General features: G+C 36.3%; 1 protein-coding gene across 1 annotated transcript in view; it reads left to right on the top strand.

The window, feature by feature from the left end:
• The window catches only part of ARFGEF2 (ADP ribosylation factor guanine nucleotide exchange factor 2), a 48,477-nt gene extending 26,643 nt beyond the window's left edge, over positions 1 to 21,834 (top strand). Inside the window, exons 22-39 of the mRNA XM_067554276.1 lie at positions 1,659 to 1,806; positions 3,739 to 3,838; positions 4,654 to 4,694; positions 4,783 to 4,952; positions 6,119 to 6,270; positions 6,414 to 6,586; positions 8,207 to 8,367; positions 9,229 to 9,359; positions 9,462 to 9,591; positions 10,205 to 10,340; positions 11,294 to 11,432; positions 11,513 to 11,567; positions 11,823 to 11,937; positions 12,338 to 12,468; positions 14,149 to 14,317; positions 15,708 to 15,846; positions 17,021 to 17,138; positions 18,018 to 21,834. Coding sequence (XP_067410377.1) covers positions 1,659 to 1,806; positions 3,739 to 3,838; positions 4,654 to 4,694; positions 4,783 to 4,952; positions 6,119 to 6,270; positions 6,414 to 6,586; positions 8,207 to 8,367; positions 9,229 to 9,359; positions 9,462 to 9,591; positions 10,205 to 10,340; positions 11,294 to 11,432; positions 11,513 to 11,567; positions 11,823 to 11,937; positions 12,338 to 12,468; positions 14,149 to 14,317; positions 15,708 to 15,846; positions 17,021 to 17,138; positions 18,018 to 18,194 — 2,385 coding nt within the window. The 3' untranslated portion in view covers positions 18,195 to 21,834. The remainder of the gene's footprint in view (positions 1 to 1,658; positions 1,807 to 3,738; positions 3,839 to 4,653; positions 4,695 to 4,782; positions 4,953 to 6,118; positions 6,271 to 6,413; positions 6,587 to 8,206; positions 8,368 to 9,228; positions 9,360 to 9,461; positions 9,592 to 10,204; positions 10,341 to 11,293; positions 11,433 to 11,512; positions 11,568 to 11,822; positions 11,938 to 12,337; positions 12,469 to 14,148; positions 14,318 to 15,707; positions 15,847 to 17,020; positions 17,139 to 18,017) is intronic.
• The last annotated feature ends 1,870 nt before the right edge of the window (positions 21,835 to 23,704 follow it).

Genomic DNA, 23,704 nt, shown 5'->3' with positions numbered 1-23,704 from the left:
AAAAATATGTCCATACTTCAACCTTTCCTCCCAGAAACCTCTATAGTGCAGTTATTGTCAGTGCAAACACCTTTTGTACATTGAAAGTGGAAAAACTGGGGAAGCACAAAACGGAATTGAATCTAAAAACATACAAAGGCTACTGTGATTGATTGATAGAATATGAAAATAATTAATCAGTCAAAAGTTGGGATTATTTTTTCACTGATCTGAAGATTACTGCACAAAAAGGACCTTGCTACAGAATTTAGTTCCAGTTCACCACAAAGCACACAGGGTCTTGACTAGTTGTACATTTGCTCTCTTCAGAGCTCCTTCTTTTAGTTTTCCTTAAAGACTTGTATAAAACTTAATTTTAAGCACCATAAATCTGCCATAATGGATGCCATAAACTGATGCCAAGAGGCATTTCAATTTCCTCGTAGTCCAACTATTTTCCTGTTGTACTTTTTTTTTTCAACATTTTTTCAAAGAGATCGGTTGAAAGCCTAAAACTTACATAATGTTGTTGAGTGTCACCATTGTAACCGTTTGGCACCCTCTCAAATCCCACTGCCCATAGAGAGAGCCATAACTTTAGGACAACCTGCGGTAGAAAAAAAAGCATGAAGGAAGAAAACTTGAGTGTTGGTGTCAGTAAATGCCATCTGAGATGGAGACTGTCTGAGAGACTTAGTTCTTCACAAGCACTCCTTTCTCCGCTACCCCACAATAAATTAATCAAATGGTATCCTACAGTCTAGGAAGGAAAGAGTCATTTCTGTCTTTAGATAGTTGGGAGGTATTTGGAAGTTACATCAATAAAGACTATACCAGTACCTAGGTAAATGGATATGAGTGCAGCTTTACTGGAAAGGATATCAGACTAGTTGAAGATATTATAGGTACCCTTTTATTGGTGGAGTTAATGGGACAGTTTTTCTAGCTCTTCAGAACAAGACTTATCTTAGAATAGAAGGTCGTGAGTTCTGCCTTGATGGCATATGCCAGCTTCTGTGTATTTGCCAATGATCTTTACAACTACTTCAACTTTGAAAAACAACAATTTTGCATATAGATACTGAGTCTAGTCTCTTGTTTGTGTTCATGAGATTAATCTGAAAACTTGGCATTGTTGGGGGGAGGAGGGAAGAAAGTAGACTGGCTCCTCAGTACATGGAGAGATGGTTAGAGCTGAAGTAGAAGACAAGACTTGTCAAACCAAATTGGAATCCTGATCCTGTTGTAAATTATAGTAGTCTTCGCTAATGCATTGTGGGAATTTCATTGCTGCTGCCGTTTGTAGTAATGGGAACTCATTTATCTGTGTAGGGAAGAGAACTATTGGATAATAAGCTGGATAATGTATAAGTTCTTAAACAAAAAAAACCCCCTGCATCCTAAGGAGAGAGGTTGGTCTAGTAACTAGAGAACTAAAAGTTGGACTCTTGGGTTCTGTTTTTCACAGCTGCCATGGACTCACTGTGTTCTGCGACAAGTTGCTTAACTCCACTGTTAGTTAGCAATAGTATTGGCCTACATCACAGATGTGTTAAGGTTTAGTGTTGGTAAAATGGTGAAGTGGTGGTGAATGGTGAAGTTGGTAAACCTGTGAAGTATTGTCAAAAGGTAAAAACTGGTAGTGGTCAATTGTTACTGAAATATGCCTTTGTTATTAGATCTTGAAATGCATCAGCCAGCTGGAACTAGCACAGCTTATTGGGACTGGGGTTAAAACTCGATACTTATCTGGCTCTGGGCGTGAAAGGGAAGGCAGCATTAAAAGCTACACATCCGGAGGGGAAGAATTCATGGGCCTGGGACTAGGTAAGATTAATAGCTCTAACATTTCACAAGCCTGCATTTACAAGTTAATTAAATTTAAATGTTTGCCACTATGAGAACAAATTATCAGTTCCTCACATGATGTTGGGGTCGTATATTTACTTGCTTTCATTTTAACTATTGTGGAGAGTACTGTCGCTAGATAATTAATGAAAGTGGCCATTACTTCAACTAGTTTGATAATGATTAAACATCTGAACCTATTCCAACTTCTATAAATTAGTTATGTGAAATTGCTTCACAGACTACCCAGATTAACTGCCTTGTAGGAACTTGAGTGTGGTCATAACTCTTTTACATCATGTCTGATGTGGCTGTAGTCTTGTTACTGACATTAAAATATCTTTTTTCATTCCATTTTGAAATAAAAATGTTGAAATCTCTGAATACTAAATTTTTTTGCTGATACTAACCATTTTCTGCTTTGAAAGTGGCGATAGATGGCTTTCAAATTAGATATTTCACCCTAGTGTATGTTGCATAGTCTAAAATCTGATTTGTAAGTGGGAGGGGGGAGTTGTCTTTCTACTTGAGAAAAGAAATAAACACTGTCCATGAAGAAACATTTAATATAGAACTACTCTAGAGTTAAACCGAGACAGTAGTGCATTCTGTGTATTAAGAAGGGCTGTCAAATGATTTTTAAAATCGCAATTAATATTGAGATTTAAAAAAAAATTCACAATGAATTGCAGTACTAAATAATAGAATACAAATTTAAATTTATTATAAATATTTTGGATGTTTTTATTTTTTAAAATGTATTGATTTCAATTACAACACAGAATACAAAGTGTACAGTACCCATGTCATATTCTATTATGAATATTTCCACTGCAAAAAAAAAGAAATATTTTTCAATTCACCGTATACAAGTATTATACTGCAATCTCTGTTGTGAAAGTGCAACTTAAATTCTACATTTGTATTTATTTTAATATAACTACACTCAAAAACAAAACAATATGAAATTTTAGAGCTTGCAAGTCGAAGCATGAAGGGGTATTCAAATGTTTATCATATCTGGCATTTAAATATCTTGCGGTGTCAGCTACAAGAGTGCCATGCAAACACCTGGTTTCGCTTTCAGTTGACAATGTAAATAAGAGGCAGGAAGAATATCTCTTGTAAATGTAAACTTGTTTTGTCTTAGCGATTGGCTGAACAAGTAGTAGGACTGAGTGGACTTGTGTGACATGAATTGAAAAATACTACTTATAATAAATGTAGATTGGCATTCTATTGTTTAACAGTTCAATTAAAATCACAACTATTTTTTAAATCTTGTTAATTTGTTTTGCATTAATCACATGCATAAACTGCGATTGATAGTCCTAAATTAAACTACATGTGCCCAATACTTAATTGCTCATATTCAGTTATAAATGTTTATGTAGTATCAGTGTTTAAATGTAATATCTAATTAACCTACAGTGTAAGTGTTTTATTGTAGGTTTTAGGCATAATCGTCATGACAGTTATTTAACTACTAATGCATTTGTCAAATGTTAAAGATGATGATTTGTAACATTAGTGTAGTCCTGATGGCCTGCTTTCTTATAATGGATACTAGCCATAAAATCTTAGGATGAAATACTGTATCAATTAAATATCTCTATACCCTCCCCCATAAAATCTTCACAAGCTCATAACTTTTGTTATGAACTTGTTGACATAACTTTAAAGCCATTAATATTTTTTTAAGAGGTACACTGCTTTGAGATGACCTTTTAGATGCAAAATAATCAGGTACGTCACTTCTGACCTGTAACACCTGTCCTATATAAATTGTAAGTTTCTTGGGAGCAGGAGCCGTCTGATTTGCTGTTTTTGTATAAAATTGAGCATATTGTTGATGATTAACTATGGATATTTTATCAGATTAAATATTTGGATATAAATGTTTTATTACAGGTAATCTAGTTGGTGGTGGAGTTGATAAAAGGCATATGGCCAGCATTCAGGAGTCTGTGGGCGAGACCAGCTCGCAAAGTGTGGTGGTGGCAGTGGACAGGTACTCTTGTGCTTTCTCTTTCTAATGACTTACAAATCAAGAGTTACCCAAACCGACAGAGGATTTGGCTCTCAAAGCCTAACTTACATTGGTTTTAAGAAACATTCACCCTGAATGATGCCAAATCTCATGGGCCTGTTGATGGTAAAATATTCTGGTGTGGTGTTGGTTTTTTTTTTTGTTTTTTTTTGTTTTTTTTTAAACTTCAGTCTTGCAATGCTAAAGAAGGAAAGACTCTTCCAGTAAACTACTCTGGTGTTACCATTAATAGCATTCTTTTTCTAATTATCTAGCTATGCAATTTAGCTTAAACAGGCTTTGAAGGGGGAGGGAGGGAAGAGCCCTATCCTCCCCCCCTCAATTTAGAGAAATGGAGACCAAAATGTATTAAATTGTTGGCTTTCCACTGCACACTTGGTGGTGTGATTTATTTATTTATTTATTTTTAAATAAAAGCTGTCTGCTATAGTGGGTTTGTCCTGTTATATTTGGCCATGATCCACTACTTTACAGTTAGACTTTTTTGCCATTGCTTGGTAACTAGCCCAAGTCAAGGTGCCTGAAATGCATCAGTGCCCTCAGTCTTTCAGCTTTCCTTTTTTATTTACTGTCTGCACAGTTCACTCTTCCCACCTGTAAGTCACTGTACTCAAATCTAAAGCATTGCCTTCCTAGTCGATTTGTGCAGCATCATGTGATATCAAGGTTTCTTTATAAACTTGCACCTTTTGCTCTTGAAGTATTTCAGTCTGTAATGTACTCCTTTATTTTTTAAATATAACTTAGTTTATCACACATCTTAATTTGTTCTACAGAATATTTACAGGATCAACACGGTTGGACGGAAATGCAATAGGTATGTATGCTGAACATATGGGGAAATTAACTGTATTGCAGTGGAACACTCCAAACTCATGGTGTGTAATATCCTGTTTAATGTTCAGTTGACTTTGTCCGATGGCTATGTGCTGTTTCCATGGATGAGCTGGCTTCCCCACACCATCCTCGCATGTTCAGCCTTCAGAAGATAGTAGAGATCTCGTATTACAACATGAATCGAATTAGACTGCAATGGTCAAGGATATGGCAAGTGATTGGAGATCATTTCAATAAGGTACTTCAAAACTTAACATGCTTTTGTAATACTATTTTTTAGTCCAATTGGACTCATGCTCATTAGCTTTTCCTAATTCAGATGCCCAAGAGAATGTATTGGAGGGTTTTCTTGAGTCAGAACATCATAGGTTTTGACATGTATTGATCAACATAGATTTAATTGAGGCTACTAAATTCTTTACATTTGAGCTGAAGTCCTAAATATTTCATATGTGTATGGGTATTCATTGAATCTGTGGTGTTGGGGTATAATATCTTAAGGGGAAAGGTGTCTATACCTTTTTTTAAATTTTTTCTTCTCTCTCTCTCAAGTCCTATGACTGCTCTTTGTTTCCCCTCTTCTTAAGAACATCAGGACATGATTTCTGTTTTTCCCTTTTTCCTAAACTTTATAGGCTGTTTCCTCTTAGAATCAGTAATGCCTGGTTAGGTTTCACCTTATAAAATGTGTGTATACTGAGTGACAGCAACAATATGTGTTCCTTAGGATGTGCTTGGATGATTTAATTGATTTCTCTCCTGATGGTAGTCTCTGCTAACCCTCTTTTCCACACAATCAATCCAAGTGAGGAAAATGCCCAACTGACTCTCCTCCTCTTTTTAAAAAAACAAAACAAAAAACCCCTGAATTCTTAATTTCTTTTTTTACCAGTTTAGGAGTCTGTTTCCTTAGTTTGAACACATGCAAAAGCACACGTCAACTTCAGGAAAACATGGTGTAGCCAGAACATCTACCCTAGGAACAGATCAGCTCATTAGGATCTCTGTTCCTAACTTTAGGCATTTAAGCAAAATATTCAAGCTTATGAGGCTTGTTCTTGCTATGAAATGTTACCTTATTGAAACTGATGTCCTAGAAAAATAGTGAGTACACAAGGGAAAGAAAACCCTGAGTGTTTACAAACTCAAATACGCTAAATCTCCAACACAATGATTTTGGATGTCCTATCCTGATAGGATGGTGGTGGACTCCTTCCCTCATGCCTCTTAGTTTACTAATCCCTGGGGTTCTTTAGACAATCACTATACAGTTGTAAAAAACCATTTAGATATATTAAGGTTGGGTAATGGAAATGAAATTCCCATGGTGGGTTAGTTCACAATAACTTTTAAATGTGCATTAACACACACACACGCACACACATTATCGTTCTCTATTCCTAGGTTGGATGTAACCCTAATGAAGATGTGGCCATCTTTGCAGTTGATTCATTAAGACAGCTGTCAATGAAGTTTCTTGAGAAGGGAGAATTAGCCAACTTCCGTTTCCAGAAAGACTTTTTGAGGCCTTTTGAGCACATTATGAAGAAAAACAGGTGTGCGTGCACTGAAACGTCTGTCTTGGCTTGTTTTTTATGTAGCTATTTAGCACAGGAAACCTGGTCACATTTTAATGTGGGTGGGATGATCTCTAGTGTGCAGGCAATGGCAAATAACATGGTATTAATTTATTTTTAAGATCTCCAACTATTCGTGACATGGTAATACGCTGTATTGCTCAGATGGTGAATTCCCAGGCTGGTAACATTCGCTCAGGTTGGAAGAATATCTTTGCAGTATTTCACCAAGCAGCTTCAGACCATGATGGGAATATTGTGGAATTGGCTTTCCAAACAACAGGACATATAGTTAGTAAGTAGTGATTGGTAGATAGAACACCTTAATTAAGACTTTGTTGCTGTGACCTGTGCTAAAAGGGCCTGTTTACATCATAAATTCTATTGTCGTGGTCTGGGGGTTATTTTTTAAAAGCCCAAGTTGTTTACAGTACATGGTTAAGAGCTAGGGCAGCAGGCAAGATCTAACAATTCTGTATCATGGAACACCAAACTCTTGCACAATGCCTGATAGTTTATGGCATGCTTTGTAAGTATCATCCTATATAATCTGAATCCAATTGGGTATATGAAAAATTCTAATAGCATATGAAAGTGTTCCCTTGACTCTGTGTAATACAGTTGAGCACCTAGATTAATTCTCCAGCCTTACAGATAAAATACTGTGTGTCTGATGAGGCTCATGATATAGCCTCCAGTAAAGGCAGTGATGGGTGCCTTAGAAATGCCCTGGATGGCTAAAGGAAAACTCTTCCCAGGCCAAATGTAATCTTTTCACCAGTCCTTTCTCATGATTAACTGCAGCTTAAGACACTTCACCCTCATGTTTATCCTTAGACAGTAAAATACTACAAATAATTTGATTTCAGTGCTGGACTAGATGTTGCAGTAGTACTTTCTTCTCCCCTCCATCCCCCTTTTTTGTCAGGTCAGATTGTTAGTACAATGCAACCCTCTGCTACCACCATGAACACCCAGTCCTTTATCCGGTCTTATTTTTAAACTGCGTGTGCTGGAGCCTTCTTCATATCTCATGAAGTATGTGATATTTCACTTGCTGATCAAAAAGATATTTGGGCAAAGTGGTGCCCTAATTGAAAAGGAGGGGACTCTGTGTATTCAAATTTTTTAAATTAACTAATTCTAGTTTGATGTTGCATGACTTCTAATATATGCCCTGAAACGTATTTTTAAACATTCTCTGTTCGTTTTTGTAAAAGTAGATCTACTCTGTTGCAGTTTAAGTGCTTTTTACAGCAAGGGAGAAATTGACTATACTATTTAATGTGAAACTAACTACTGTTTGCATTTAGTAGCATTTTGCCTATTAAACCTAAGAGTAACTTTTTTTTGCTAACTTCAGCTACAGTGATCTTAGGAGTTGTGACTAAAGTAGGTACAAAACTTTCAGACAAATCTGATTTTCATACTGATTATGTCCCTTCATTTTTTTTAACACTAGTCAGTTTTTTACTACAGAACTTCCGAGGACTCTACCTTATTTGACCTAGAACAGGAAAGATTGTGAATCTTGCAAATGATAGTTAAATTTCAAGTCGTCTTCTATCCATCTGAAGAGCGTTAACAAGAGTGACTATGGCTTTAAAAAAACCAAAAAACAACCCTGACCCCTTTTAATGAGGCTATGAAATAGTAGTGATCATAGAAGGGATTTAATGTTAATACTTTGTGTTGTATATACTAAGAAATTATAGTGTAATTGATTCTGTAATACTGTTCAGTCAGTGTTTAATATTGATAAAATTAAATGTTCAAATTCTCAGCTGATACAAATCGGCATAACTTCATTGACTTCAGTGGAGCTATGCCAGGTCACATCAGTGGAGAATCTGGCTCAAAAAGTCTGATAAAATATTACTATGTTTGACATTTCTCTCTCCTTCATTTTCCCTAGCTAATATTTTTCAACAGCATTTTCCAGCGGCAATAGATTCATTTCAGGACGCTGTAAAATGTTTATCTGAATTTGCCTGTAATGCAGCGTTTCCAGACACCAGCATGGAGGCAATCAGACTTATCCGTTATTGTGCTAAATATGTTTCAGAAAGACCACAGGTATTTTCTGTACTTGTAATAGCCTTTTAGTTTTAAACTAAGATTACTCCTGTAGCTAAGAATCTGCTCTTAGATGTAGACTTTAGGCTCTTAGCAGTGAATATTATGCTGAAATCTGTACCCAGAATTAGACCCCTGTTTAGCACTAGCAGAACACCTATTTAATACTGGTCAACCATCCCCCTTTGAAACAAGAATTTCTCCATTTTCTATCAGGTGTGGAAATAACTGGATAAAATTAGCTGCTGAAGCTTTATTACATGAAAAATGACTTTTTGACTTTAAATAAGCACTTTTTTGCAAGCTGACTTTCATAGAAAATAACATGCAATATCTTGTTAGAGCTTAACACCAAATCCTACTTAAGAGAATCTAGGCTGAAATTACATAATTATCGTTAGTTAAGCTTGCAAGATTTGCAAGCTTATCAGTTGTTGCATGTACAAGTATTGGCTTAAGCAGAACTGCGCGGACATCTGTTTGGATGAACAGTTGTGTGTAAATATGGGTGCAGATAGACTCCTTATCTGAAATCTTGTCTCCAATGTACCCCAAAAAACCCAAATATATATATATATATATATATATATATATATATATATATATATTTTTTTTTTTTTTTTAAAACCTAGAACAGGAATAGAACTAGATGTATCCTCTTATTTAGAAGTATTAGTGGAGGTACTTGGAGAAATAAATAAATTGGGAAAGGGTTAATCAAATATCTGATGTGACCTTTCAAGACTTATTTAAATTTTGAGTAGCCAAATTCTGTTTAGAAGATGCAATTTAGTTTAATTATGAAGTGTGTTGTATGTGACTTAATAGAAAGGCAATAACCTTTCTCTAAATGGCTTTCAGGTATTGCGAGAATATACAAGTGATGACATGAATGTTGCGCCTGGAGACAGGGTCTGGGTCAGAGGATGGTTCCCTATTTTATTTGAACTTTCATGTATAATTAATCGATGCAAATTAGATGTTCGGACAAGGTAATCAGGATCTTTGCTTTTTAGCTGCATTCAGTTAAGGAGCTCTGATCAGAGGCACCCATTTTAGCATCTTATTTTTTTATTACTGTTTCCTCATTCTAGAGGCCTAACGGTGATGTTTGAAATAATGAAGAGCTATGGCCATACCTTTGAAAAACACTGGTGGCAAGATTTGTTTAGGATTGTGTTTAGGATATTTGACAATATGAAGCTCCCTGAACAACAAACGGAGGTAATGCAAGCCCTTTGAAGGATCCTGTTGTAACTAAATAAATTGGTTTTCATACATTTGTGAAATAAAACCCCAAAATTTCCATTTAGTGAAATTCTACTGTTTCTGGAAGGAGTCAGATTCTGATCCCTGGTAGATTGACATCTGGTACCTAAAAATCTTCTGGTTCAGTATAGGCAGTGGTATTGTGTTATTCCCACTCTACCTTGCCGGAGTGCCTCAACCATCTTCTGGAAGAAGGATCTCTGGGGGGGTTAAAGGATTTCAGTGTCCATGGTTTCACTCCATGGTGTGTCTGAGACTGCCAACATTGGTGTCCAGTGACCTCTGACCACCTATTCCTAGGAAGTAATCTTAAACCTACCAGCTTATCTGACATCTTGGAACAGCCCCAAATGGTAACTAGTTTCTAATCACCCCTGACTCAAGGTACTTACAGTAGCTGTATTTCTTAAAATACGATTCAATTTTATCCAAACTGCGTTCCCCTATTTAAAATGCAGGTCTTTTTTGTATAGCCATTCCTATGCCATGGACCACCATAATATGGGAACATGTTCTTTCCATTCAACACTTATCACAACAAAAATAAAGGCCTGTCACTTTCTTGCAGAAATCTGAATGGATGACAACTACATGTAACCATGCACTTTATGCAATATGTGATGTATTCACGCAGTTTTATGAAGCTTTAAATGAGATCCTTCTTCCTGACATATTTGCACAGTTACACTGGTGTGTAAAACAAGGTAACCTATTTACATAATATACACATTGTTCTTAAATTGTACTATTTATGGAATGCACATTAACTTTTTTCTCGAGGTAATCAAACCACTATTTTTAAATGTAGAATTGTTGCAAGGAAGTTTTTTCATATCATTTAATCCATTAGTGACTTTTCTCTGTCTCTTCAATTTTTGCCAAATGAGTATGCTGCTACTTACAAAAAAACTTCAATTTCTTTTGCTTCAACATGCCTTACATTAACTTTGCCATTAGCCTTTCTTCATTTGGCAAAAACTGCATTTTTTTTTTCGTTTGCTGCATGAATAAAATGTAATCTCTCATTACTTTCACACTTTTGAAAATTGTCCCAATATCTCTAAAATATACCGCATTCTAAAAAGCTAAAATACTTACACAAGAGACATAGGGGGTCAGCTACCATACCTTTGTGTTGGAACTTTAAATTATGTAACATTTTAATGCAAACATCACAGGATGTGTAGGGAAGGCTGGGAGGGAAGGGGTGGCTTGTGAATTATAAGATCAAACTGTCCTTAATTCCTCCATTGTGCCTCGTTTATTATTTCATGGGAGTCAGGAGACCTAGACTCTATTCTTGGCTCTCTTACTACCCTGCTGTGTGACTTTGGCAAGACACTTTGTTTCTTTGTGCCTCTTTCCTCTCTCACCCTTTGTCTTGTCTCTTTAGCTTTCAAGAGTTCCTCAGGATAGGGATTCTTACTGTCTTTGTACAGTGCTTAGCATGCTAGGGTCCTGATCTTTGTGCTAGTGTGACACAAGTAATGATTACACTCTTAGCAGGCTTCAAGCTATTGGAGACTCAGTACAAATACCAGTTGCATCATAATATCAAACATGCATAATGACTAGCAAGCAAAATGAGATGTTTAATTCACATTGTTCAAATAGAAGAGCTCACAGAGATTAATACATAAGGATAATTATTTTACAGATAACGAACAGCTGGCTCGATCAGGTACAAACTGTCTAGAAAACCTGGTGATATTAAATGGAGAGAAATTCAGTCCTGAAGTCTGGGACCAAACATGCAATTGTATGCTAGAAATCTTCAAAACCACCATTCCTCATGTGTAAGTTAGTCCAACTTAAGTTTGTTTTGAGACCAGCTGTCATGTTAAAGTTATTTACAATATTTATTTTTTCTATGAAGCTTGTTGACATGGAGGCCAGCAGGAATGGAGGATGATTCATCTGAAAAGCATTTGGTAAGAATTAAACTGTTCTGCTTAGAAATACTCAGTGTGACAAATCTGTTTGTAAAGACACATACTGGAATTAAATACAGACTAACACTGTATGCTAGGACCAACAGGTAATAGTCAAATGCAAGATGATCTCAATACTTTGATAGCAGAGAAATCAAGCCACATTACGTATGCCATGTGAAAACTGAGATGTGACTAATTTTAAGTACATTGGATAAATAGAATTCTGTCTTTTGATTTATTGTTCACTTCTAGGATGTGGATCTAGATCGTCAGTCTCTAAGCAGTGTGGATAAAAATGCTTCGGAAAGGGGACAGAGTCAGTTTTCAAATCCCACAGATGAGAGCTGGAAAGGCGGTCCTTACACAAGTAAGGATGCATTTCAATGTTAACTTGTTCAGCTTCAACACAACAGCTCTAGTCACTGACCCAAGTCATTTAATTAAAAAAAAGCAATTGCTCTGCTAATTTGTTTTAAAAACCCAAACAAACAACTTTCTGAGATTCCTAAATCTGTGCTTCAGGTGCCCTAATGTTTTAATAAAACTTTACTAGGCAAAGCACACGTTTCAACTCTCCCATTTTTACCAGGATTATAATGAAGAAAATGTTTGACTATCCAATATAGTACATCAAAATCAACACACAAAATAACAGGGTATGGAGATGCTGTTGGAAATATGAATTTTAGTCTTCTAGTTTAACACATACTTTATCATAAGTTACTTCTAAAACTAGACTGAAAGCCAGAGCTGCTCTATTCTTTCAGACCAGAAACTGTTTGCTGGCCTCCTTATTAAGTGTGTGGTGCAGCTGGAATTGATACAGACCATTGACAACATAGTATTCTATCCAGCAACTAGCAAGAAGGAGGATGCTGAGCACATGGCAGCAGCCCAGGTAACTTATCTCAATGATTCTGGATGTCATAATCTTATCTTTGCATCTTTCTACCATGGTAATAATTAGCGTTTTGTTATAGTGGAAGGCCTTACAGCTATTAAAACTATTAATAATAATAATAAATTTAAAAATGGGTTCAGCAAAATGTAACGTCCTGTATCAACTTCCCCTTTCTGTACGCTGTACTTTCTGAAACGGGCATCTCTTTTACTGCAGTAATTCCGCAGACAGACTCCAGTCTCTATGGTTGTAACTGTTTGTGGCTTTAGAATGCATGCTCTGTGTGGGAGAAGTTACTTTTTGTTAAACATCCATTCTTTGCGTGCAGCTGTGCACAACTTCTACTTCTCCTCCTGTGTGACCTCTTAGCAGTTGAACTCAGCGAAGGTGCTGTGGTTAAGTACCAAGGCTTAACTTCTGAGGCTGATAGAAGGCTGTTTTCAGTGACAAGTCCTTGACTCTGAACTCGCCATGTTTCAGGTCCAAATACCTGGATCTTGAGGACACTGTGCAAGATCCACTTGTTTGTTCCAGTAGAGGCTTGGGTTAGGGGGGTTTGGATTGGGGTTGGTCTTAACCACCCTCCCCAAACCTGTTGTTGCCTATATTATATTGCTTGGGGGTGGTGGGGAAGTTGATTTTTTTAGATTGTCTGCTTCCTGCCAGTTGGCAGGTCTGTTGTTAATGTGTTGTGTCCAGAGGCTTGTGTGATGAGTGCATGTCTTACAAATATAGAGAATACAATGTATTAATGCAACCCCTGATTAAGGCAAAGAAGCTGAACTCTTACGTTGTGCATTTACTTAAACATGGCACTGTGTATCTGACTAGTTAACTTGGCCAACAGTCTTCAGACCTCTGCCGAGGCAGTGAATCTTCCCCTGAGGGAAGGCAATTGCTTTGTATCACTCAACAGGACCTCGCTGTGCCTTGAAATAGTATTCTTCCCCTTTTTTTGGTCTAGAGAATCTTATGCCAATAGCTAAGATAAATGACATCAAGTATTTTTGGAAATACAGTAGAACCTCAGAGTACGAACACCAGAGTTACAAACTGACTGGTCAACCGCATGCCTCATTTGGAACCGGCAGTACGCAATCAGGCAGCAGCAGAGACACAAAAAAAAAAAAAAAGCAAATACAGTACAGTACTGTGTTGAAAGTAAACTATGGGGAAAAAAAGAGGCAAAATTTAAAAAATAAATAAATTTGACAAGGTAAGGAAACTGTCTGTGCTTGTTTCATTTAAATTAAGATGGCTAAAAGCAGCATTTTTCTTCTGCATAGTAACGTTTCAAAGCTATATTAAGTCAATGTTCAATAGTAAACTTTTGAAAGACCAAACCATAACATTTTGTTCAGAATTATGAACATTTCAGAGTTACGAACAACCTTCATTCCTGAGCTATTTTTAACTCTCAGGTTCTACTTTAGCAGGAGAGAAAGCACTGAATCACAGGACAGCACTGGAACACACAGCCCTGACATTACTCCAAACCCATTGATTTTATGGGTAGATGTGTAGATATTGTGGGTCAAACTTTGCTGTTACTCTTGAGTAAATTTCATTTCATGACAATGGAATTATTCTGGGTTCAGATACCTCACTGTGTAACACAACTGAGTTTTTGGATCCCTTTTCCATTATCCACCTCTAATAACTCGATTGTCTATGTAGAGAGACACACTGGATGCAGATATCCACATTGACACTGAAGAGCAAGGAATGTATAAGTACATAACTTCACAACATCTTTTTAAGTTATTGGATTGTTTGCAAGAGTCTCATTCGTTTTCAAAAGCCTTTAACTCAAATTATGAGCAACGAACTGTCCTATGGAGAGCCGGTGAGCACATGTTACTTAGTAGAGGTTTTGAACTTTGTTGATGGTGGGGTTTTTTAAATAAGGTAGGAATGTGTAGTATAGCAAAAGTGACTTTTTCCAAATGTACTATATTATATATTAAGTTTTTAATCACATAGTGCTACTTAACTGATATATATTAGACTTGTCACTTTTCTAATGGGTTTTGATCAATATTTCAATTTTGTAATTGAAGACCTACTTAATTTTCAATAGAAACATGATGAGAAATATTGGCTTTTATTTATGTAATTCAGATTTGTCGATATAAGCAACTTTTGTTGGGGGGGGGGGAGGGGTATTGATGGTAGGGGAGTTGGGCCAGGGAGCAAGCAATGAAACCAGACCTTTTGCATGGAAGTGCTCATCACCAGGGATCCTCGTTTTCTGTGATTTAAAAAAACAAAACAAAAAAATCCCCCCCGAAATTCTTTGATTAAAAAACAAAAATCTGTGTTTTTTCCGCTGTTAAAATGAAACACTGAACTCTGCTTTCCCTAGCCACAATATATATAGGTATTTGTTGAACATTGTTTTGTTAATACAGTGGAACCGCGTTTTTCTGATCTAATAAAAAATTTGGATAATTCAGAGAGCTTCACCTCCAGACGGCAAGGCTTCATTCAGGCTGTTAGCCCCAGCTCGGTTAATATTGAGAGCCAGATAATGGAGGCTTAGATAAATAAGGTTCTACTGTATGTGCTGTTTTTATTTTTTCACAGAATGTAAAACCTAAAAATTCTCTGTAAAAATGCAAATTCCACCTTTTGCCAGGGCAAACGGATTTCTAGGATCCCTGCTGATCATTAATCTCTGAGCTACCTTGTGACGGTATCTTTGACCAATCCTGCTACTTGGTTGGTAATTCTGAATCAATTTGGGGACCTATTTTTAAAAAAAGTAGTTTTGCAAGATTCTTCTGACTTTGGGTTGTGTGTGTCTGAGTCTGTCTTCTGAATAAAACACCATATACATATGCAATGAGTTTTTCGTGTGCTGAGCTGAGTTTTGTGTTTTCAATCCATGTTTGAGTTTTCAATCCATATGTGGATTGAATGGTAAAATACACAAGGATTTTAGAGGCAAATACATACCTGTGAGGTTTAGATTTGTAAACTACATAATTGAGTGATTTACATGCCACTTGAGGCTCCAGGGCAAACCCTGAGAGAGCGTCCCTCAGATATTATGTCAACAGACTGTAGGATAGTTGTCTCAAACATTTCTGCATAATTATCTCTTAAAATGATTTATGCATTACTACAATAAGTTGGTCTGCCTAGCTGGTATCTTGAAATTTAATTTTGCTTTTTACCAATTCTAAGCTATGTATAAACATTTATGAATGTATCAAATTGTAATTCATTTCTAGGATTCAAGGGTAAGTCAAAACCCAATCTTTTAAAACAAGAGACCAGCAGCTTGGCTTGTTGCTTGAGAATCCTCTTCCGAATGTACGTTGATGAAAGCCGCAGAGATTCCTGGGATGCTATACAACGGCGACTTCTAAAGTAAGAATGGTATTTCACCTAATTAATCTTGGGCTTCAAAAAGTCTCTTTTAGGCTAGGGACTGTCTTGTACTGTTTTTCCAACATCTTACACAGTGTGGCCTTGATCCTGATTAGGGCTTCTGGGTGCTAGTGCAGTACTAAACATGTTGCTATTCAAAGTAGCTGAGCAGACAGATCATAAATTGATTTAGGCTAGAAAAGGGACTACTCTAATAAAGTGGTTTTGGCAATCAGGAGTAAGTTCATTGAGTGGATATCATGTAGCCAGATAGACCTCCCTAGTGGGGGGAGGGATGGGTAGGGTGCGAGCACCAGTCATCATATAGCCTAATTTCTGATTAACTTTTTCAGATATCTGTTGCATCACAGTTTAAAACTTTGGGCAACAAGAGCTAATAGATACCATCTTCAACCTTGCCCTAAAGATGACTTGCTGCTGACTGGAGGCTCAGGGGATTGATGTTGAGGCTGTATGGGGAGAACTTGTAGGTTGCCAGTTCAAATCCAGCTGAGGTTGGCAGCAATCTGGTTACCATTATCTATTGGCTTTTTGTTGATTTCTTAAATTTAGTGTGTGTAACAGGAGGTCTCTATCCATTTGTAGTCAACATAGCAGAAAGCACCACAACAAATGGCACTGATTGTGTCTCTTGTTGGCAGTCTTTGCAGAGGGACTCATCAGGCCATGGAAATTGAGCTCTGCTTCCATCCCTAAAAGAGGTCTTGACAAGATTTTTGTTAAAGCGATGCTCGTTTGGAGGGGGAAATCTTACACTGCTATACCTGTTCTTAGGATCAGGAAAGGATTTCTCTTCCGGGGTTTGTCAAACTGATACCTCTTTAATGATTACTATAGTAATGTATTTTAAAAATTTCAGCATGGATGGAAAGAGATTGAGGGAGAAAACCTTGAGCCATCTTGCCAGTAGAGAACCATGAATATAAAGCAAATCTCAATGCCAGTTAGTTGTCAGTAGCAACTTGTGTGCTTGTTTAAAGTTAACAAATTTGATTTTTTTTACCAACTTAGATATATAAATAGGAAAAAAGAGCTCAAAGTGCAACTCGCATTTAAAAACAAAATACTGTTGTTACAGATGGAAACACTTATATAAACTTACTTCTTTTGTTTGCTGTGCCCTTCTGCTCTAATGTGTGTAATTTTTTCCTAGTGTGTGCAGTGAAGCACTGGCCTATTTTATCACAGTAAATTCAGAAAGCCACAGAGAGGCCTGGACCAATCTCCTGTTGTTGCTTTTAACAAAAACACTTAAAATCAGTGATGAAAAGGTAATAATTTATACTTGCATCCAAATATACTCTCTCTTATCTTCACTGTTGCTAAAGGGAATCTGTTTTCTGAATTCTCTTGTCGTTCAGTATATTTATTAACTAAGTTGTAAACTTCCTTTGCTGGAATGCTGGATTTTTTTCATTTATGTTGCAAATGCTCAACCGTGCACAGAGGGGACTGTCAATGAAACATACTTATTCACAAAGTTGTAGTGGAGAAATATTATTTACACACCAATATCAATATTCATGGTGCTTTACATACAAATGCATAAAGTAATGTTATGAGGATACTTGATTTTACATTGCACATGTTACACTAGTTCCACATAGTTTAGCTTTGCAATTAGAGGAAATTTTGTATCTATAAATGCAAAAGTCTCGTGGATTTCCTGCATCCCCTAGGATGTTGACCATGCAGATGTTGACTGGTGAAGTAATGTGGGGCTATTGGTACTCACTGCAGTGTAGTTCACACAGATAAGGTTTCAAAAGGCCCAGTTTTGCGTGAAGAGTTGTTTAAACCAGCTGCCACATCAGTGTGTTGATAGTCAGAAATAAGTATAAAGCCAGAACTTACTAAACCTTATCTTATTGTACAATATTTTACTTAATTACACATAGTTCTCACAATAGGAAATTCCTGGCACTGAACTAGTGCACTGTCACGTTGTCTGAAATGTCATATTGCTGCTTTACAGAGTTAAGAAATTGGCTTTAGTGGTGGCTTGAGCATTTGGTGACAGTTCCGTGTCTTCGCTGGGAAAAACATCATGCCAAATCCTGAGTTTTACTGTTGTAAATTATAGGTAATGGGAGTAACTTTCTTTTTATTTTTGTCTTGTATTAAGTCATTTTATTCTTTTTCCACAAAAGTTTAAAGCGCATGCTTCAACTTACTACCCGTACCTCTGTGAAATCATGCAGTTTGACCTGATTCCTGAGCTCCGAGCTGTGCTACGGAAGTTCTTCCTGCGTATAGGTGTAGTGTTCAAAATCTGGATACCACAGGAGCAGTTACGGACAACTGGGACCCATTCACCTTCATGGTAGACCCAAGTAAGACTGGCCATTGCTGTTTAATCACAAGTCATTCTACATTAAAGGAATGGATTCAAGAGGAGGAACAAAAGTCATTGGTACCTCTCAGTAACACAAGAGAGCAGCAGGTCATCCGGATCAAGATGCCATCTTTGGAAAAACAGATTTTTGTTCTGCCCACCCTACAAAAATAGCTATCAGCAGTTCAATGATTTTATTTAAGTTGTTGCCTACAGAGTTAACATAGATGTAAAGTCTAAAGATGTGCTAGTCATTCTTATGATTGATTTAGATTCTGCAGATCAATTATTTCAATTGTTTGGTCTTGTACCTTCAAACTAATTCCCATAAATCTGCTGGAAATGATTCCTCAATGGAGATTATTCCCCTTGGAAATACTGAATATGGTTGTATATAGCCTTGTGATGTTGGCACATATGTTCATAATAAAATATGTTGCAATGGCTAATGGCCACCAAAAGATCATGCTGGATTTTTTCTTTGTATGCACATGTCTAGAACAGTTAATGTGCTTTTAGTTTGTTATGGCCTGGCTATAGTTACACCAGTTGGGGGAAAGGCTGTCCTCCTACAGGTTATGTAGAGAGCCATTTTAAAACCCTTTTAGTAGCAGTGTTTACCCTTCCAAGATCAACTTTCATGGAAGGTTTTGTTTGTGTCAGGAGTACATATTAACACACATTCTCAAATGAGCTCAGAAAAATCTTCAATTATTAGGAGTTGGCTATCTTAAATTCTTCATTGGCTTTTATATTTTGCCTGATTATGGAGCAGGTAAAAGAATAGGGTTACTTACTTGATAGTCTTTAAAGTGTACACTGGACAGATTAAGTAAAAATGACATTGGTTTGTTAACCTTTTCCCTTTTGAATATATATTTAATAGCAATTATGTCTATTTAGTCAGAAGTAATCTCTTTTTAATACATATCAAGACATCTCTCTTTACTGCTGATTTGTGGGTGTTGGTTATTTTAATGCCTCAATTTTTCAAGTTCTGTCAGTATCGCTTGGGAAAATGAAGTCTAGTTCCCACCATGACTGCTATAGTTAGTTGTTTTTTAAACTTAAGCACATACATACATTTCTATTTATTGGAGGCAACCAAGAGGCAAACTTGTGATTTAACATTGCACTTTTATTAGCCTAAGTGACTTCCATTTCTTTTTTTCCAAAGACCAGACTAGTGTTCTTGTTACAATAATTCCTCTGATGCATTTTCAGTTTTAACTGAAGTACAACAGAATTGAACCTGAACCACAGAATTATCTGTATTTGCAAGTGTGACTTAAATCCCTAACTCTAAAGACAGTATAGACTCTATGTAGGGGTGGGGTGGCAGGAAGGGGAAGTCACCACCTTCCTTAATGTATTAAGGATGCAAGTAGAAAAAGTGTTATCAAACCATCCATATCTGCATACAAGAACTATACAAGTGTTAATTGAATGAAATAAAACATTTGTGTCTTTTTAGTACTTAGCTTTTTGCTTTGTAAATAAAGATTTTCCCGCTAATGCAATCAAAGTTAATATAGCATTGGAAAATCCAAGCTTTGGATTTGATTGGGATTAATTTATTGTGGGTTTCCTCAGAGTCAGAATGGTGCTCTTACTTTATGTTAATGTAGGTTTTGATGTTGAAACAGTGTTGTTTTGGCCAGCAGTGCTCTAAGGTTTTGACTTGCCTTATTTTGTCTTTTTAATTTTTCTACCAAAGAAAAGTAAATGGCAGATATAGCTTTTTACTCTAAGTATACATTAGAAGAAATATATACATTAATTCAGTAGAGAAGAATATATGGCTATATTTTACCATGAATAAAGACTGAAAAATAAGTAGTTGCATATAACTAACTTGTTACATTTGTAATCAGTATATATCCTTTATGTGGCATTGTGAAGTGTAGCAGTCACTTATTTTCTGCTACTATATCATTTCATCAACTACAGTAAGAAAATAGGATTATTTATTTAAAATTTATTTCTCATGTTTGAATGTCTCTCACTGTTAATGAATGTGCAGTATATGACGTTAGTCCTGTCTCCTGTTAAAACATTACCTTTGAGGTTGCATGCTGTCTGTCCCTATTAGGCAGCATGAAAGCAATATAACTAATGTCTGAAAATCTGAATTATAAGAATTAGGCTCCTTATTTTTTCCAAATTCTTTCACAACAGTTGCATTATGGGTTTTCTTCCAATATAAAATAGTTTTGAAGTGGTTTTACTATGTCTTTATACATATATATGGGTATTCAAGATCATAAAATTAAAAGCCTTTATCAACATTGGAGAGCCTTTAACACAGCCTTAGGGTCGAGTGACTATTTCCTTAGACTGATTCCTTATGAAAGGATTTTACTGGTCTATATGCTATTCATAAACTGTTAAAATTGGTATTTGATCATACATGGCATCTGAAACATTCTAGTTTTACCATGTAGTGCATATGGTGAAAAGGGACTATAGCAGCCTTATTCCTGTCTCAGAGGTTTCTGAAAGTTGATTGTACATACTAAATATATAGAGAATGGTGCATTAGTAAATGTAATGTCTGAAGCCCTTGATTTCACACCAGCTGTTTGCTTCTCTGTACCTTGGGAAAGGCCATAATCCAGGAACATCATAATAACAAAGCTAAGAATGCTCAGTCAAAACTTCAAGAGTAATCACCTTCTGACTCTGATCCTGAACCAGGGTCTGCTAGCACAAATTCCCACTGCCTGTGTGAAGTCTCATTGGCTTCAGTGGGACTGTGCACGGGAACAAGGGTCCATGCTAGCATATTCTGATGAGGATCTAGGCCTCTGTGTGTAGTACACAGGGTATTCAGATATTGTATTTTAAACATAGGATGTTAGGCAACAAATGACAGTCTTATAATTTAATAGTATAAATGTGGAGTATCTGCATGTTTTTATGATTTTTGTTACTACTTTTTATGGGGATCCTTTGAAAGGGGTGGACAGTGGGAGAGTTGTTAGTTTGCTGATTAGGAAAACCATCAAAATTACCCCCATCTTGGTGCGTCAGTTGCTTGTTATGTTGCAAGTGGAATATTATATTGAACTTTGGGTTTTTTTCTCCATGTGATTTCACTTATTTCTGTAGCTTCTAAAATGCAGACAGAACAACAATCTAGTACAACTCCTCTAGCTAGAAAAATCTATGGTAGTGATATCTTGATGAATGATTTAAAAGAGAATATTCTATCTCCTTTTTATTATCTTTGACCTGCAATAAACTTACAAGCTTTCTAAGGTACAGCTCACTTAAAATGTCTTTAAATTTTGTTCAATCACTTCTGCAACTTCAAACAAAATGTACTTTCTGTGCACAATGTATGTTTTATGTATGTAAAATGCCTAAATTAGTTACTAGTTACTTTCTTAAAGATCTCCATTTTAAGTGCATTTAATATCCGTAATTTAACGAAAAGCATTCCTTGCCCGATGGATGTATACATTTTTGAGAGAATAGCAGAAATAATATAATATGAAAAACTATGTAAAGTTTTCTACATAAAAAAATATTGTGTATAATACTGTTATAATCCATGCTTTAATCAGGTGGTAAATCAATAAAGTTTTAAAAAGGTGAAGTGATTTTTAATGTAGTGATTAAAATTTGCGTGAAACTATTTTGTGGTATATCTAGTTTGTGAGATGTAACCATTCATTTTCTCAAACTTCTGAACATCAAAGCATTTGGTGTAGGGTGAGTAACAAACCAATAGAAGTTATGGTAATGTGCTTTTTTTAAAAACAAAACACGACAAATTTTCAGAGAAGGCAGACATGCAAGATACATCTTGGCTATCAGCATAAAGTTGCCTATGCAGTCCTGTTAAAGTGACTTGCTTAAACACTAATGTAATGGTGTATATAGGAAACACTGTGCTAACTTTAAATTATGGCAGTTTCATTGAGGGAGTTCCATCTGTGGCAACTTAAAAAGAACATACCGAATTGTCCTCCATTATTCATATCTCTTGTTTAAATGTGTGTGGCCACCGGCAGAATTCCATTTAATTATTGTAAATTCCCTATAATTCTTCTATGAGCAAATGGAGTACAAGTTTTTATGTATGCTGCCATGATTAGGGGAGTCATTTTACTATTTACTATGATTTAAGGTTAAGATTTTGTCATAGGTATTTTTAGAACAGGTCCCAGGCTATAAACAATTCATGGAAGCCCAGGATTTGTCCCTGACTTTATTACTAAAAATACCTTTGCGGGCGGCTAACAGTCCAAGCCCTGCCAGTGAGGAATGACTGCCAGCAGCTGCAACAGCTACAGGGGCTGAAGTTGAAGTCACAGAGGTCCATTAAGGTCATGGAATCTGACCTCCATGAATCATCTCCTTAATGGTAATTGATGTATGGGTTTTTAAATTAGGGTTTAGTAGAGATTTTTCTATGCTTTTTCGTACCACTGCAATTATAGAAAAATCTACAATAGTCTTAAATTTTTCCTACTATAGTGATTTGCATTAGCACCATGTACAGGACATAATCTATCCAAATTGTGTTTAGTTTGCACAATGTCATGGGAGGTGGAGCCCTGAAATTGTTAATTTGATGTAATTTGCCTGAATATGAATTTCTTTACTAGCTGCTGAGTATGGCCAGTCTAGTTTTCTGTTGACTTATTTTTCTACGAGCTGACAGATCATGGTTTTGTTTTTTTTTTTTTGTTTTTTTTTTTGGCCACAATTGGAGAGTCAAGAGAAACTGCCCTTCACAGGGGAAATGACAGGTGTAACAGCAACTACAAGGTAATATTAGTTCATGCAAATGGGAGTTGAGAAATAGAATAACTACAATGGGTATAACACAAACTACCCTTTCACCATGCGTGTTCAGCTCCTCCCATTTGCATAAAAATGATGACCCTGGGCAAAATGTTTGAGAAGATTAATCTGCACTCTTAAATCAATGTAATATTTTGCACACTTACATGCATTTGTTTCATCTACTAGTCTAGAGTCAGTAACATAGTGGGGGGAGTGCATTGAATGATCTTACCTTTACATAAATCCCCCCATACTGTTATGGATTAAGATAGGGTTTATTGTCCAAGGTTAGTAGTAAGGAATGCCTGAGGAAACTATGAAATTAGTAGAGTGGTGTATATATCCAAACGCTGGGTGTAATCGAATTTCTATAGGTGCCAGTTTTTATTAGGTTTAAAATTAATTCCTTTTTGGCAAAGGTCACCAAACTACCCCTGCTTTTGCTTGGCTGTTCTAGGGGAAGGCTGGGGCAGGGAAAAGGCTCCAGTAGTGGAAGGGGGTGAGAAAAGGTATTCAGGAGTCTAAGATAGCCCATACCCAGCCAGAAGTCTCTTTTGGTGTGCCTTTGGCTGCAGGGGTCCTACATATATATGCCTACCACAATGTAGCGTACTTCCTCCAGTACCCTAAATGCTCCAATAGTAACTGTTAGTGAAACCAGACAATACTTATACTCTCAAATGAACTCTCACAGCAAAATAAGAC

Source organism: Emydura macquarii, unplaced genomic scaffold, assembly GCF_026122565.2.
Source record: "Emydura macquarii macquarii isolate MOO-44397 ecotype Brisbane River unplaced genomic scaffold, CSIRO-AGI_Emac_v2 contig_1483, whole genome shotgun sequence".
Taxonomy (NCBI): Eukaryota; Metazoa; Chordata; order Testudines; family Chelidae; genus Emydura; species Emydura macquarii.
This window is presented reverse-complemented; position numbering and strand designations above follow the sequence as displayed.